This window comes from Hyperolius riggenbachi, chromosome 6 (assembly GCF_040937935.1).
Source record: "Hyperolius riggenbachi isolate aHypRig1 chromosome 6, aHypRig1.pri, whole genome shotgun sequence".
Classification (NCBI taxonomy): Eukaryota; Metazoa; Chordata; class Amphibia; order Anura; family Hyperoliidae; genus Hyperolius; species Hyperolius riggenbachi.
Window position 1 is genome coordinate 205,760,426 of NC_090651.1, and position 16,756 is coordinate 205,777,181.

Genomic DNA, 16,756 nt, shown 5'->3' on the forward strand with positions numbered 1-16,756 from the left:
ATGGGGTTCCTTCTGATTTGAAGGAACCCCATTGGTCTGCTAAGGACCAATGGGGCTCCTTGGAGCCCAAATACAAAGATGCTTTAGAGAGCTCTGAGCTATATAGCTCAGAGCTCTGTCGGGTCCGTGCAGCGCAGACGCATATGCGGCGGCGTCGAGTGACGTCGGGTGCCGCGTAGTTACAATGTAACAAAGTTGTTACATTGTAATAACTTTGTTACATTGTAACTGATAGAACATTTCCGAGGCTATTTCAAGGGATCATTTATTTAAAGGGACAGGTAAGTATTAATGGTTAATTAAGAATATTAAAGGACTTTTTTCGTGGTTATGTTTTTTGTTCAATTAAAATACTTTTTCTAAGTGTTTGTGTGTTTATTTACTTTTAACTCTTAAAGGAAATGGGTAAGGGGTACAAGTACCTCTATACTCATTTCTCCTGGGAGGGGGGGTGGGCATCTGGGGGACCCCTTTTTAAAGGGGACTCCCAGATTCCACCATGAACCCCCCCCCCCCCAGGAAATCGCGGCCTGCACCTCCACCGCCCATCGAAGGTGGAGAAGATCCCCTTGTCCTTGGATTGGACAAGGGCTCGGAGGGGGAGGGGAAAGCTTGGATGCCCCTCCCCTTCCGAGACCCCCCAATCCATGGACCATGCGGGCTGGTATAGTCAGGGTGCGGAGTCCCACGCGGCCGGTGCTCCGCATTCTGGCTATCCCAGCCTGCATGGGGGACAAGGGGTTAAAGAGGTCTGGGAGGGGGGACCCCACGTCGTTTTTTTTTATATTTCCCACACTCAGAACGAAGTAAGTAAAACTCTTCCCACTTGGGGGAATCTATGAAAATAATACACTATTGTTACCTGTGCAAAAAAAACTGACATTTTCTGCATTTAAAAGACATTTTCGCCCTTGAAACTTAAAAATCGATTTTCTCAAAAACTATAAGGTCTTTTTGAAAAAAATTTTTTTTCCTCTTATTCCCACTGATCCCCTTAATATACCCTGGGAATTTGGTGTTCCTAAACTTTAAGCAGGCTTTGCTATTAACCGTTAAAGTCGGCGGGTTTTTAAATGTTTACATTTTTCCTTTGAAACTTTAACATCGATTTTCTCAAAAACTATAAGGTCTTTTTGAAAAAAAAATGTTTCCTCTTATTCCTCCTGATCTCCTTAATATATTCTCCAAATTTGAGGCTCTTAGCATTTAAGGGGGCTTTGCTATTGTGGGCAGCACGGTGGCGTAGTGGTTAGCTCTCTCGCCTTGCAGCGCTGGGTCCCTGGTTCGAATCCCAGCCAGGGCACTATCTGCAAAGAGTTTGTATGTTCTCTCCGTGTCTGTGTGGGTTTCCTCCGGGCACTCCGGTTTCCTCCCACATTCCAAAAACATACAGATAAGTTAATTGGCTCCCCCTAAAAATTGGCCCTAGACTACAGTACTTATACTACATAATATAGACATGTGGCAATGGTAGGGATTAGATTGTGAGCTCCTTTGAGGGACAGATAGTGACAAGACAATATATATATATATACACTGTACAGCGCTGCGTAATATGTCGGCGCTATATAAATACTAAATAATAATAATAATAATAATATTAACCCTTAAAGTCGGCGGCTTTTTTATATTATACGGAGCATTACGGTTTAACGCGAAATTACGGTAGCGTTTAATGCGAAATTACGGCATGAACGAAACGCAAAATTACGCGTTGAAAATTACGCTTACGGTATTTTCAATTACGATTTTAATGGCAATTACGCTACCGTAATTTTGCATCGTAATCGCAAATTTCTCATGCGTAATTTTAGTAATGCGAAATTACGAAAATTTCAGCTCAACTCTAGCAATGATGTCACCATAGTGAACCAATGCAAGTTCATGGGCATAAGCATCAGCCACTAGTCTTCCTGATGGTTACCACTGCATTATCGCTGAGATATTTTTAACTTATCGCTAACTTGTCAATGGCATATCACCGCTTGAATCCATTCAAATGCATTTGAATGTCGTATTTTGTTCCCAAACCTAGTCACCAAGCAACTGAAGCTGTTACTAGTGTCAGGTGCTCCTAATGCAGGGCTCCTAAAGATTTACATCACAGAATCATAACCCAATAGAAAGGATTCTCATGTTTGAAGGACCTGGAAATTATTTTACTTTCCCATGGAGACAGAATAAAAAAACGAATTATCACTGAAACTCCAAAATGTCTTAATAACAAGTACAAGATTGCAAAGTATATGACTGCTAGAAACCAAGATGGTCCAAATTCATCTGTAAGATCTTCATCCATTCCTGCATTTTTAGATGTTTTTCTATATATCGCGAGACTTTTTGTTAAAATCGAGGGCTAGCGGCGCGCCAAGTGTGAACTAGCCCTAAGGCTTCTGGCCTTTGAGGACTACTGTTGGAAAACGCTGTTATAAACATTGATCTCAATTCACTAAGAGCATGCTGGCGATAATAAGGCAAGTGAAAACGTATCACTACACATCAATCGGTATTTTAAGTGTTCATTCACTGAGGAAGCTTACCTTATTAAGGTGTAGTGATAAGTTTTCATAGTGGGAGTGCCGTCTTATCACTGCTGTCCTTGAGTTATCACCTCTGTAGTTATTTTCACATGCAGTAGATAGGGAAGGGAGGAGCACAGGCAGGCAGAATGTAGCTACAGCCCTCCTGCTGCCAAGATGATTACAGTCGCCTGGGTAGGACAGCCAGGAAAGGAGAGAGAGAGAGAGAGAGACTGTGTGTGTGTGTATGTGTGTATGTAGACAGCTCAGAATGCTTCACTTTACAGTGCAGTGTAGTAACACTCAACTTAATGTTCCAGGCCAGATTATAACTTCTCACACACATACCACTTGCATTGCTTTCTGTAAATTAACAGCCTGTCTTTAACTTTAGAATTCTGTCATTATTTTAAGGATTGAAACCTTAACTTTAGAAATCTCTCCTTAACTTTAAGACAGAATTTTTAGCTTTGTTTGCCTTAGATAAATTGTTTAGTGAATGCTACATGCTTTATCACCATGGTGATAGCACTAAAAACAGCGCAGAAGCAATATTAAAGACAGAAGATGAGCTTAGTGAACTAAGGCCATTGTTTGCCAGCTCATTAGCTCAGTTAAATCGTCCTAGAAGCATACATTGTGTTGCTTTTAGGGTGCATATTCTCTGACTTGAAGCAAAGCTCACAATTGTAAATTATGCACATAGCAACCTCTGGGGCTCCCAGGCACTGAAGCCAAATGACGAGTGTGGCATCTACTAGTGATAAACACTATAGTCAATTATTCATTTTTATCCCTCAACAAATTGCACATTAGGACTTACCTAGTACCGTGAGGCGTGCTGGGCGCGATCGGATAGCTGCCTGTATTGCCTGACACTCATACAATGCATCATCCTGAAGCTCTGCTCGCTGTATCTTTAAGTGATGCTCCCCTGACAAATGATCGCCCTCCACAGAGTATCGAGGGTAACCTAAAGTAAACAAAACATGACAACTGTAAATACTCGTGCAAGTCTATTTATATAAATGTAATGCAATCTAGGGGATCTCCCAGCTAATTGGAATGGTATGGACTTAATATGGACGGGTGTGCATTAGAGAAGGTAGGTAAATAGATAACTTTTTTAGTAGAATAGGTGGTGGTGGTGGTGAAAGGGGGGGAGGGGGTAGGGGTAGGGGGATGGGCAGGAGAAGCGAAATAGGGATTGGAAAGGTAGATGAGGGGTGGGTGAATAAGAGACAAGTGGGTCCACGTGCAATTCACTTTTTATCCTGAGTTTTCTCAGTTTTGTTGCTTTTTCAAATGCGAAGTGCTGAAAAGTTATTTTTAAAAGAAGTTAAAATATTATCTTCTTGGAGAAAACTCAGGAGAAAAGTTAATTGCATATGGGCCGTGGTGTCAAATTTAAGCTGTCACTTTTTACCACAGGAGGGTAACAAAAGACCCTGCAAGGGATGCAGCTGCAGGGGGGCCCAGAAGCCACAGTGGGGCAAGAAGTTTCTAAGGGCAAGGAGAGAAAAAAAAACTTTCTGTTCTAAAGACTGCATCTGCTCAGCCACTGATAAGGAATCATACAAAGTTTTGCAGACAAATATTTGTAGACACTCTCTATTCAGTGTGCAGCATGCTCTTGTGTACATTGCCCTGCCCCCAACCTTTCTACCCCTCCACAAGTGCTCTGTACTGAAGTGATGCTAAAGAAGTCTGCAGAAACAGTTCTGCTCCATCAGAGTTGGACAGAGTGACTGTAATAAGCTGAGGCTGGAAGTACACTCGTCTGTTGATTTTCTGTATGCATTTTCTGAATACCATGGGCTTGATTCATAAAAGCATGATAACAGATAGCACAGCAGTTATCACGTGATCTGCCGCGCGCGAAGGTCTTCACACATAAAGGATTGCGTTTGTGTGTAAATGAAGGTTTTGCGCGCAATCACGTGCGCAAACATGCGTGATCGCGCACAAACCTTTGTTTACCCACGAACGTAATCCTTTACCTTCGCGCGCGGCAGATCGTGTGATAACTGCTGTGCTATCAGTTATCACGCTTTTGTGAATCAAGCCCCATGTGTGTCTGTATGTGTGAAAACAAGCAGGTTTTATCACAGAAGCTAATCAATTGATAGAAGAGAAAATGCATGCAGTGCTTCACTGCTGTCTGTTTTTATCTGCATGGGGAAAACACATTCAAGTGTGCACTAGCCAATTGATTAACATTGGATCTCACAAACAGACAAGTGTGCACTAGCCAATTGAATAACATTGGTTCTCAGTTTACTTGTGCAGAAAGGGGGTTGAAGCCCATCCAAAGTTTCACAGGGGGGCCCAGTGATTTCTAGTTACGCCCCTGTTTTACTATTCCACATGTGCCAGAATTAGGAGGTATTGTATTTTGCATGGCGCTAATCAGTTTGAAAACTGATGATTAACCACTTAATGACATGCTGACTTATAAAAAACGTCCTGCTAGAGCCTCTTAATGGCTCCAGGACGTTTTTATAAGTCAGACAGTGCTGCTGCCGCTGTGTGTGTGCACTTGTGCGCGTGCACGCCGTGCACGTGAAAATAGTGGGGAAAAAAAACTCCCCCCAAAAAAAATACACCTTTATTTCCAAATGATATATTGTCACCATACTTTGTACTAGGGACATAAAAAAAAATCTGTGATAACCAGGACAAATAGGCAGCTAAAATGTGTGGGTTTTATGTACAGTAGCAGTGTTTATATTAAAACCATAGGGGATGAAATTGGAGAAATAGTGTATTTTTTCATTTTTTCCTTGTATATCCCTTTAAAATGCATAGAAAATAAAGTAATTACTGAAAACAAATATCAACCCCAAAAAGCCCAATTGGTGGTGAAAAAAACAAGATATAGATAAATTCATTGTGATTAGTGATTAAGCTATTGGCAAATGAAAGGGATGAGCACGGAAAGGTGAAAATCGCTCTTGTCCTTTAGGGTAAAAACCGCCTTGCGGTGAAGTGGTTAATTTACTAATGGCTTCAAGGTGTGCGTGTACATTGTGTGCTTTTGCATGTTTATTCATTGTGTGCATGTGTGCACAAAGGCCTCGATTCATCATTGTCTTTGCGATAACTTTTTCCAGTTTGTTAAATTACCGAATTCGAAGTTTATCGATTTTCTAGTTGTATTCGGCGAGGTTTTTCTGCATTCGGCGTGACTTCGATAAAATAGCGATAACAATGCTGTAACCATTCTGTAACGTGTCGATATTTCCATTTTACAGCGGTAATTTAACACAAGGCCATAAGATTCTCGTGGAATTGTGGGTAAAAGGCAGTCCTTTGAACACCACGTAGCACCATTCCAAATAGGGCTTAGCACCTGGACCAGGATTCTGGAAGTGGCTTGAGACAATCCCACAATTTCACAGCTACGGCTTGATAGGAGCCTTTTCTGAAAAAATGTAGTGCAGCTAGCAATTTAGTTAACCCTGGCACTGCCTGTGCTCTCTTACAAGATAATTCAAGAGAAATGCCGATGTCCTGATATAGCAAATAAATCTATTCTCTTGCAAATTGATATGGTTCTAGACCTTATTCTTGCCCTTCTGTGCCTTTGAATCACTCTCAGCTGATACATAACCACTTCAAATGGCTCCATCTTCTCTGTCAGCAATGATCTGACTGGAATAACCACAGAGCAGTGAAGGAGATAACTAATCCTAAATTTAAAGCTAAACCACTCCCACTTTCATTTTCATGAATTGCACTTTCTTCAGCTTTATCGCTTCATTACAGAATGATTACCGAATGCTCGCTAACAGCTGTAGATAACTTTGATGAATCTTGAAATCAACTTATCAAGTTCGGTATTTTACCGAGCTGTCGGTAATTGATTCGATAAGTCTTGATGAATCGAGGCCAAAGTGTTCATGTATGTATGCGTGTGTATGTATGTATGTGGGTCTGCGTGTACTGTGTATGGGAGAGTGTACAGGGTATGTGTGATAAGCCTACACAATGGCAAATGTTGGTGCTGTTACTGAATAGTGTCACAGTATAGCAAAGCTACCATTCCCTTGATGACATTTGTAATCTAAACGTCTATATACCTAAATGGGCACTGTGCCTGTATGTATACCACATACCACCTCTTGTTTACCCCCCATTCCTTTACATTGTAAGCTCGCAAGGGCAGGGCTCTCTCACCCTTATGTGTCTTGGATTTTGTTGTTCATTTCATAGCTTGCACTCTGTCATTGTAAGCACCAGTTCTGTATTTCATACCAGTGTCCATATTTGATGTATACAGTATTATTGTCTGTATCATTATGTTCCCCTTATTTGTTTTCCTACTTTGAACAGCCCCATGGAATATGTTGGCACTTTGCAAATCAATAATAATATATCATCCAATGTGAACATCTGTATATTATCATATATTTCCCCATCAGCTCAAATCACCATATGCAATCTGAAAAGACTCACACCAAAGAAATGGTCTAGACTGTTTCATACAGTTACTTTAAAGAGAACCCGAGGTGTGTTTAAAGAATGTTATCTGCATACAGAGGCTGGATCTGCCTATACAGCCCAGCCTCTGTTGCTATCCCAAACCCCCCTAAGGTCCCCCTGCACTCTGCAATCCCTCATAAATCACAGCCATGCTGTGAGGCTGTGTTTACATCTGTACTGTCAGTCTCAGCTGCTCCCCCGCCTCCTGCATAGCTCCGGTCCCTGCCCCCGTCCCTTCTCTCCAATCAGCAGGGAGGGAAGGGATGCAGGCGGGGACTGGAGTTCTGCAAGAGGCGGGGAGAGCAGCAGACTGACACTATAGAGATAAACACAGCCAGCTCTGACAAGCTGTTTGTCAGCAGCGTGGCTGTGGTTTATGAGGAATTGCAGAGTTCAGGGGGACCTTAGGGGGGTTTGGGATAGCAACAGAGGCTGGGCTGTATATGCAGATCCAGCCTCTGTGTGCAGATAATATTCTTCAAACCCACCTCGGGTTCTCTTTAAGTCATCACACTTTTATTCTCATCAGCTCTAAATTATCTATTAAACAACACCCATTAATCTCATGCTGCACACAATAACCATTTCCTAAATAGCAGCCTAATTTGCAATTACATATGATGTAAAAAATATACAGTGGTTTGCAAAAGTATTCGGCCCCCTTGAAGTTTTCCACATTTTGTCAAATTACTGCCACAAACGTGAATCAGTTTTATTGGAATTCCACGTGACAGACCAATACAAAGTGGTGTACATGTGAGAAGTGGAACGAAAATCATACATGATTCCAAACATAAAAAAAGAAAAAAATAATAACTGCAAAGCGGGGTTTTCAGCCCCTGAGTCAATACTTGTAGAACCACCTTTTGCTGCAATTACAGCTGCCAGTCTTTTAGGGTATGTCTCTGCCAGGTTTGCACATCTAGAGACTACATTTTTGCCCATTCTTCTTTGCAAAACAGCTCCAGCTCAGTCAGGAATAGATGGACAGGGTTTGTGAACAGCAGTTTTCAGATCTTGCCACAGATTCTCGATTGGATTTAGATCTGGACTTTGACTGGGCCATTCTAACACATGGATAGGTTTTGTTTTAAACCATTCCATTGTTTCCCTGGCTTTATCGTTAGGGTCGTTGTCCTGCTGGAAGGTGAACCTCCGCCCCAGTGTCAAGTCTTTTGCAGACTCCAAGAGGTTTTCTTCCAAGATTGCCCTGTATTTGGCTCCATCCATCTTCCCATCAACTCTGACCAGCTTCCCTGTCCCTGCTGAAGAGAAGCACCCCCAGAGCATGATGCGGCCACCACCATATTTGACAGTGGGGATGGTGTGTTTAGAGTGATGTGCAGTGTTAGTTTTCCACCACACATAGCATTTTGCATTTTGGCCAAAAAGTTCCATTTTGGTCTCATCTGACCAGAGCACCTTCTTCCACATGTTTGCTGTGTCCCGCACATGGCTTGTGGCAAACTGCAAACGGGACTTCTTATGTTTTTCTGTTAACAATGGCTTTCTTCTTGTTACTCTTCCATAAAGGCCAACTTTGTGCAGTGCATGACTAATAGTTGTCCTATGGACAGACTCCCCCACTTGAGCTGTAGATCTCTGGAGCTCATCCACAGTCACCATGGGCCTCTTGACTGCATTTCTGATCAGCGCTCTCCTTGTTTGGTCTGTGAGTTTAGGTGGACGGCCTTGTCTTGGTAGGTTTACAGTTGTGCCACACTCCTTCTATTTCTGAATGATCACTTGAACAGTGCTCCGTGGGATGTTCAAGGCTTTGGAAATCTTTTTGTAGCCTAAGCCTGCTTTAAATTTCTCAATAACTTTATCCCTGACCTGTCTGGTGTGTTCTTTGAACTTCATGGTGTTGTTGCTCCCAATATTCTCTTAGACTACCTCTGAGGCCGTCACAGAGCAGCTGTATTTGTACTGACATTAGATTACACACAGGTGCACTCTATTTACTCATTAGCACTCATCAGGCAATGTCTATGAGCGGCTTACTGCACTCAGACCAAAGGGGGCTGAATAAATACGCACACCCCCCTTTGCAGTTATTTATTTGTACAAAATGTTTGGAATCATGTATGATTTTCAATCCACTTCTCACGTGTACACCACTTTGTATTGGCCTTTCACGTGGAATTCCAATAAAATTGAATTATGTTTGTGACAGTTATATGACAAAATGTGAAAAACTTCAAGGGGGCCGAATACTTTTGCAAACCACTGTATATATGTATGACACCACCTATGACTCCTAGCTTACTGTATAAGAAGATATTGAAGAGAATAGATGTGCGATCACATTGGGTGATAAAAAAAATGTGGACACCTTTTTAACCACTTGAGGACCGCCCCCAGCCGATGGGCGGCGGCAAAGTCCGGGCCCAAACGACCGCAATACGCCCATCGGCGGGGGCGGCTGCGGGAGTGGCTATGCGGCAATCGCGTCATTCGTGACGCGATCAGCCGCCGGGGACTGGCTCCGCCCATCGTTTGCTGTAACCCGCCGGCCGTTCGGAAGCGCCGGCGGGTTACTAGCACCCGGATCGCCGCTGCACGCATGTATAATAGGCTTTGTAATGTATACAAAGCCTATTATACTGGCTGCCTCCTGCCCTGGTGGTCCCAGTGTCCGAGGGACCACCAGGGCAGGCTACAGCCACCCTAGTCTGCATCCAAGCACACTGATTCCCCCCCCCCGCCCCCTGATCGCCCACAGCACCCCTCAGACCCCCCCCTGCCCACCCCCCAGACCACTGTTTGCACCCAGTCACCCCCCTAATCACCCATCAATCACTCCCTGTCACTATCTGTCAACGCTATTTTTTTTTTCAGTCCCTAATCTGCCCCCTACTCCCTCCTGATCACCCCCCCACCCCTCAGATTCTCCCCAGACCCCCCCCCCCCCCGTGTACTGTATGCATCTATCCCCCCTGATCACCTGTCAATCACCTGTCAATCACCCCTTGTCACTGCTACCCATCAATCAGCCCCTAACCTGCCCCTTGCGGGCAATCTGATCACCCACCCACACCAATAGATCGCCCGCAGATCCGACATCAGATCACCTCCCAAGTGCAGTGTTTACATCTCTTCTCTCCTCTAAACACCCACTAATTACCCATCAATCACCCATCAATCACCCCCTATCACCACCTGTCACTGTTACCCATCAGATTAGACCCTAATCTGCCCCTTGCGGGCACCCAATCACCCGCCCACACGCTCAGATTGCCCCCAGACCCCCCCTTATCAATTCGCCAGTGCAATATTTACATCTGTCATTCCCTGTAGTAACCCACTGATCACCTGTCAATCACCTATCAATCACCCCCTGTCACTGCCACCAATCAATCACCCCCTGTCACTGCCACCCATCAATCAGCCCCTAACCTGCCCCTTGCGGGCAATCTGATCACCCACCCACACCAATAGATCGCCCGCAGATCCGACATCAGATCACCTCCCAAGTGCAGTGTTTACATCTCTTCTCTCCTCTAAACACCCACTAATTACCCATCAATCACCCCCTATCACCACCTGTCACTGTTACCCATCAGATTAGACCCTAATCTGCCCCTTGCGGGCACCCAATCACCCGCCCACACCTCAGAACGCCCTCAGACCCCAGCCCTGATCACCTCGCTAGTGCATTGCTTGCATCTATTTCCCCCCTCTAATCACACCTTGAGACACCCATCAATCACCTCCTGTCACCCCCTAGCACACCTACCCATCAGATCAGGCCCTAATTTGCCCCGTGTGGGCTCCTGATCACTCGGCCAAACCCTCAGATCCCCCTCAGACCCCCTTCCGATCACCTCCCCAGTGCATTGATTGCATTTATTTTCCCCTCTAACCGCCCCCTGAGACACCCATCAATCACCTCCTGTCACCCCCCTAGCACTCCTATCCATCAGATCAGGCCCAAAACATCCTGTCATCTAAGAGGCCACCCTGCTTATGACCGGTTCCACAAAATTTGCCCCCTCATAGACCACCTGTCATCAAAATTTGCAGATGCTTATACCCCTGAACAGTCATTTTGAGAAATTTGGTTTCCAGACTACTCACAGTTTTGGGCCTGTAAAATGCCAGGGCAGTATAGGAACCCCACAAGTGACCCCATTTTAGAAAGAAGACACCCCAAGGTATTCTGTTAGGTGTATGATGAGTTCATAGAAGATTTTATTTTTTGTCAAAAGTTAGCGGAAATTGGATTTTTATTGTTTTTTTCACAAAGTGTCATTTTTCACTAACTTGTGACAAAAAATAAAATCTTCTATGAACTCACCCGACCCCTAACGGAATACCTTGGGGTGTCTTCTTTCTAAAATGGAGTCACGTGTGGGGTTCCTATACTGCCCTGGCATTTTAGGAGCCCTAAACCGTGAGGAGTAGTCTAGAAAACAAATGCCTCAAAATGACCTGTGAATAGGACGTTGGGCCCCTTAGCGCACCTAGGCTGCAAAAAAGTGTCACACATGTGGTATCGCCATACTCAGGAGAAGTAGTATAATGTGTTTTGTGGTGTATTTTTACACATACCCATGCTGGGTGGGAGAAATCTCTCTGTAAATGGACAATTGTGTGTAAAAAAAATCAAAAATGTGTCATTTACAGAGATATTTCTCCCACCCAGCATGGTTATATGTAAAAATACACCACAAAACACATTATACTACTTCTTCTGAGTACGGCGATACCACATGTGTGACACTTTTTTGCAGCCTAACTGTGCTAAGGGGCCCAAAGTCCAATGAGTACCTTTAGGATTTCACAGGTCATTTTGAGACATTTGGGTTCAAGACTACTCCTCACAGTTTAGGGCCCCTAAAATGCCAGGGCAGTATAGGAACCCCACAAGTGACCCCATTTTAGAAAGAAGACACCCCAAGGTATTCTGTTAGGTGTATGATGAGTTCATAGAAGATTTTATTTTTTGTCACAAGTTAGCGGAAATTGATATGAATTGTTTTTTTTTTCACAAAGTGTCATTTTCCGCCAACTTGTGACAAAAAAAAAAATCTTCTATGAACTCACCATACTCCTAACAGAATACCTTGGGGTGTCTTCTTTCTAAAATGGGGTCACTTGTGGGGTTCCTATACTGCCCTGGCATTTTAGGGGCCCTAAACCGTGAGCAGTAGTCTAGAATCCAAATGCCTCAAAATGACCTGTGAATAGGACGTTAGGCCCCTTAGCGCACCTAGGTTGCAAAAAAGTGTCACACATGTGGTATCGCCGTACTCAGAAGAAGTAGTATATTGTGTTTTGGGGTGTATTTTTACACATACCCATGCTGGGTGGGAGAAATCTCTCTGTAAATGGACAATTGTGTGTAAAAAAAATCAAACAATTGTCATTTACAGAGATATTTCTCCCACCCAGCATGGGTATGTGTAAAAATACACCCCAAAACACATTATACTACTTCTCCTGAGTACGGCGGTACCACATGTGTGGCACTTTTTTGCACCCTAAGTGCGCTAAGGGGCCCAAAATCCAATGAGTACCTTTAAGATTTCACAGGTCATTTTGCGACATTTGGTTTCAAGACTACTCCTCACGGTTTAGGGCCCCTAAAATGCCAGGGCAGTATAGGAACCCCACAAATGACCCCATTTTAGAAAGAAGACACCCCAAGGTATTCCATTAGGAGTATGGTGAGTTCATAGAAGATTTTATTTTTTGTCACAAGTTAGCGGAAAATGACACTTTGTGAAAAAAAAAAACAATTAAAATCAATTTCCGCTAACTTGTGACAAAAAAAAAAAATCTTCTATGAACTCACCATCCTCCTAACGGAATACCTTTGGGTGTCTTCTTTCTAAAATGGGGTAATTTGTGGGGTTCCTATACTGTCCTGGCATTTTAGGGGCCCTAAACCGTGAGGAGTAGTCTTGAAACGAAATTTCTCAAAATGACCTGTGAAATCCTAAAGGTACTCATTGAACTTTGGGCCCCTTAGCGCAGTTAGGGTGCAAAAAAGTGCCACACATGTGGTATCGCCGTACTCAGAAGTAGTATAATGTGTTTAGGGGTGTATTTTTCCACATACCCATGCTGAGTGGGAGAAATATCTCTATAAATAGACAATTGTGTGTAAAAAAAATAAAACAATTGTCATTTACGGAGATATTTCTCCCACCCAGCATGGGTATGTGTAAAAATACACCCCAAAACACATTATACTACTTCTCCTGAGTACGGCAATACCACATGTGTGGCACTTTTTTGCAGCCTAACTGCGCTAAGGGGCCCAAAGTCCAATGAGCATCTTTAGGCTTTACAGGGGTGCTTACAATTAGGCACCCCCCAAAATGCCAGGACAGTGAACACACCCCACAAATGACCCCATTTTGGAAAGTAGACACTTCAAGGTATTCAGAGAGGAGCATAGTGAGTCCGTGGCAGATTTAATTTTTTTTTTGTCGCAAGTTAGAAGAAATGGAAACTTTTTTTTTTTTTTTGTGGTCACAAAGTGTCATTTTCCGCTAACTTGTGACAAAAAATAAAATCTTCTATGAACTCACCATGCCTCTCACTGAATACTTTGGGATGTCTTCTTTCCAAAATGGGGTCATTTGGGGGGTATTTGTACTATCCTGGAATTTTAGCCCCTCATGAAACCTGACAGGTGCGCAGAAAAGTCAGAGATGCTTGAAAATGGGAAAATTCACTTTTGGCACCATAGTTTGTAAACGCTATAACTTTTACCCAATCCAATAAATATACACTGAATGGTTTTTTTTTATCAAAGACATGTAGCAGAATAACTTTCGCGCTCAAATGTATAGGAAATTTTACTTTATTTGAAAAATGTCAGCACAGCAAGTTAAAAAAGTCATTTTTTGCCAAAATTCATGTCTTTTTTGATGAATATAATAAAAACTAAAACTTGCAGCAGCAATCAAATAGCAGCAAAAGAAAGCTGTATTAGTGACAAGAAAAGGAGGTAAAATTCCTTTAGGTGGTAGGTTGTATGACCGAGCAATAAACCGTGAAAGCTGCAGTGGTCTGAATGGAGAAAAAGGCTCTGGTCCTTAAGGGGCGAAAAGACTGTGGTCCTTAAGTGGTTAATTTTTTCCATGTAAGTGTGTGTGCTTTCAGATTGCATAATCTGTCGACTAGATACTGTGTGTGCGGCACATAAAAGTTGATGAAAATAGGAATTTAAGTGTGTGTGTGTGTGTGTATGGACATATGTGTAATGTATAAATGAAGTTATGTGAATAAACTGTTTGAATAAACTTTCTTTAGAAAGAACAAACAACAGGTGAATTGAAATGAGGATTTTTCTATGAGCGTTGAGGGTGAAAGGTAAAATGAAAGTCTATGGACTTTCATTTTACCTTGGTCAACGCAAAGTTTCGACTTTGCGTTGAAACGCTGAATAAGCGCTCTAGTGTGAAAGAGCCCTGAGAGAAAGAAGTTTTGTGGGTGGGTTGACGGAGTTCTCTGCTGGACATGTTAGACTTGTGTTTTGTGGTGGGGTGTGTTGTTTGCTGAGGCTGGCTGGGAAGACCAAGCTTTACAGTTACATTGTGTGTTCTTTCCTCCTTCCCTAAATGGCAGTGGAACACTCCAATTGTCAGAATGGGGAGCACAAAATTAAGTAGGCCAGCTGCTGGCATCTTTGTAGAGGTAATTGCTAGAGCGGTGCTTTGAAAAGAGGCAAGGAACTTAAGAAATTCCTCTTGAAGAGAGGTAATAGTCCAAAACCTGTATTGAGAGGTTCAGAGACTTCAGATTAAAAATCTCCAACTGTAAATTATGTAACTAGCTGGATAATGTATCGAACTTATTAAAAAGCTAGAATATAACCATTGAGCCTCATTCTTAGTTACATGTAACCAACAACACTACTCGTGCCAGGGTCGCGATTCATACATAAAAAAGATGAAAAATGTGTGAATCACAGCCATGGTGTGAGTGGTGTTGATGGTTGCGAGTATGGTATTTGAGGTCAACCACATGTTTACATATATATTTTAAATGTTTCTATTCAGAAATGCCATTTTTCTGATAGTGATTTTTTTTTTACTATTTTAATGAAGTACTATCACTAATAAAGTTTTGTCTACACTTTTAAAAATGAATGATGCTCATTGGTGAATTTTCTAGCTGTTCAATAAGTTCATATCACTTGTGGGTTTTATTTAGCCTGTAGCTCTCTGCCCGAGTTTACATTGGTCTTATAGTGGTGATTAATTGGTATGAGATGAATGGCATCTGCAGCCTTGATCTGATCTTATGATTTTTTAGGGGAACAAGTTTAATATTTGTCTGGATAGTGTACTGGTTAGTGGATAGTGTACTGGTTAGTGGATAGTGTACTGGTTAGGAGTACTAGCTATGATGTAGGGGGACAGAATTCCAATTCTGGCTGCTGTTTTCTACAAATGCTAGCATTTTAAGTACATCATTTATAGTGCATGTTACTTGGACAAATTTACATCTTATATGTTTTTCTATGTATTTATTTAAACTTATTTAGTTTCCTTCATAGTGGCCCTTTAAAGGACAACTGCAATTAGAGGTATATGGAGGAGGATGCCATACTTATTTCCTTTTAAGCAATACCAGTTGCCTGGCTACCCTGCTGATACTCTGCCCCTAATACTTTTAGCCATAGACCCTGAACAAGCATGCAGCAGATCATGTGTTTCGGACATTATTTTCAAACCTGAAAAGATTAGCTGCATGCTTGTTTCAAGTGTGATTCAGACACTACTGCGACCAAATAGTCCAGCAGGGCTGCCAGGCAGCTGGTATTATTTAAAAGGAAATAAATATGACAGCCTCCTTATTCTTCTCACTACATTTGTCCATTAAACAATAGGTTTGTTTCACAAGTTTAGCTACATCACCATATTGTTAAGTAATACTCTTTATAAATTACCTATGTCCTTTAAATTCCTATCGCTGTGTAACCATAAATATAAAATCAGAGGTGTAGGCAATTTTACATTTACATAAAGGTATTTCAATGTATAGGGATTTTTAACTCATGTTAATAAGAATGGCCAGATTCACCTACCAGAAAGGTCTCGTCCCACACCAAGTGCCAGTCCATCTTTTACCCATAGTACAATGCCATGGTACCCAGGAATGGCACATAGCAGACTTACTGGCCTCCCTGCCACAACCACTTGGTCCTGAGGCTGCTGGGTGAAGGAAGAGGATTGACCTGTTGACAAAAAGATAGAATCACTGTTAACATACTACATAATAATAGCTTATGATGATACAAAACTTGCCCATTCCAGTTGCTTTCTCAACAGTTTTCCTCCTCCCCTGACTCTCAGAAAATGCTGGGCATCAAAGGATCAGGGCACACAAAAGTCTAAACTGCAATGAAAACTGTAAACCTCAGTTCACACTACATGAGCTAAAAGGGACCTATTTTTCAAACATAAACCGTACTAAACAGCTTATATTTTTGCTACACAGCAGTAACTTTACCACACTCACTGGATTAAATAAAAAATACCTACTGGTATATTTATCATTTCAATCTAAAAATGATAAACCCATTCACCCTGTCAATGGAAATAAAATATTGTGAAGATTATGCAGGTCTTCAGATTGTGGGCAAGAAAATACAGGTAGCCCTACCAATAATAAATATTATACACAGCTCCTCTGCTCTGGACCATACCATATTAAAGCACTTCAATAAACTTCCTTGGCATAAAGTCTTGAGTAGCAGAGATGGTCAGTGAGATGCTGATCATTTTGAA

At 42.3% G+C, this 16,756-nt stretch overlaps 1 protein-coding gene across 5 annotated transcripts in view; it reads right to left on the minus strand.

The window, feature by feature from the left end:
- The window catches only part of KIRREL3 (kirre like nephrin family adhesion molecule 3), a 1,384,273-nt gene that overhangs the window by 625,840 nt on the left and 741,677 nt on the right, over window positions 1-16,756 (minus strand). For all 5 annotated transcript variants that reach the window (XM_068240337.1, XM_068240336.1, XM_068240335.1 and 2 more), the window contains exons 3-4: window positions 16,054-16,203; window positions 3,343-3,492 (exon numbers count right to left, since the gene is read on the minus strand). In XM_068240337.1, coding sequence (XP_068096438.1) covers window positions 3,343-3,492; window positions 16,054-16,203 — 300 coding nt within the window. The remainder of the gene's footprint in view (window positions 1-3,342; window positions 3,493-16,053; window positions 16,204-16,756) is intronic.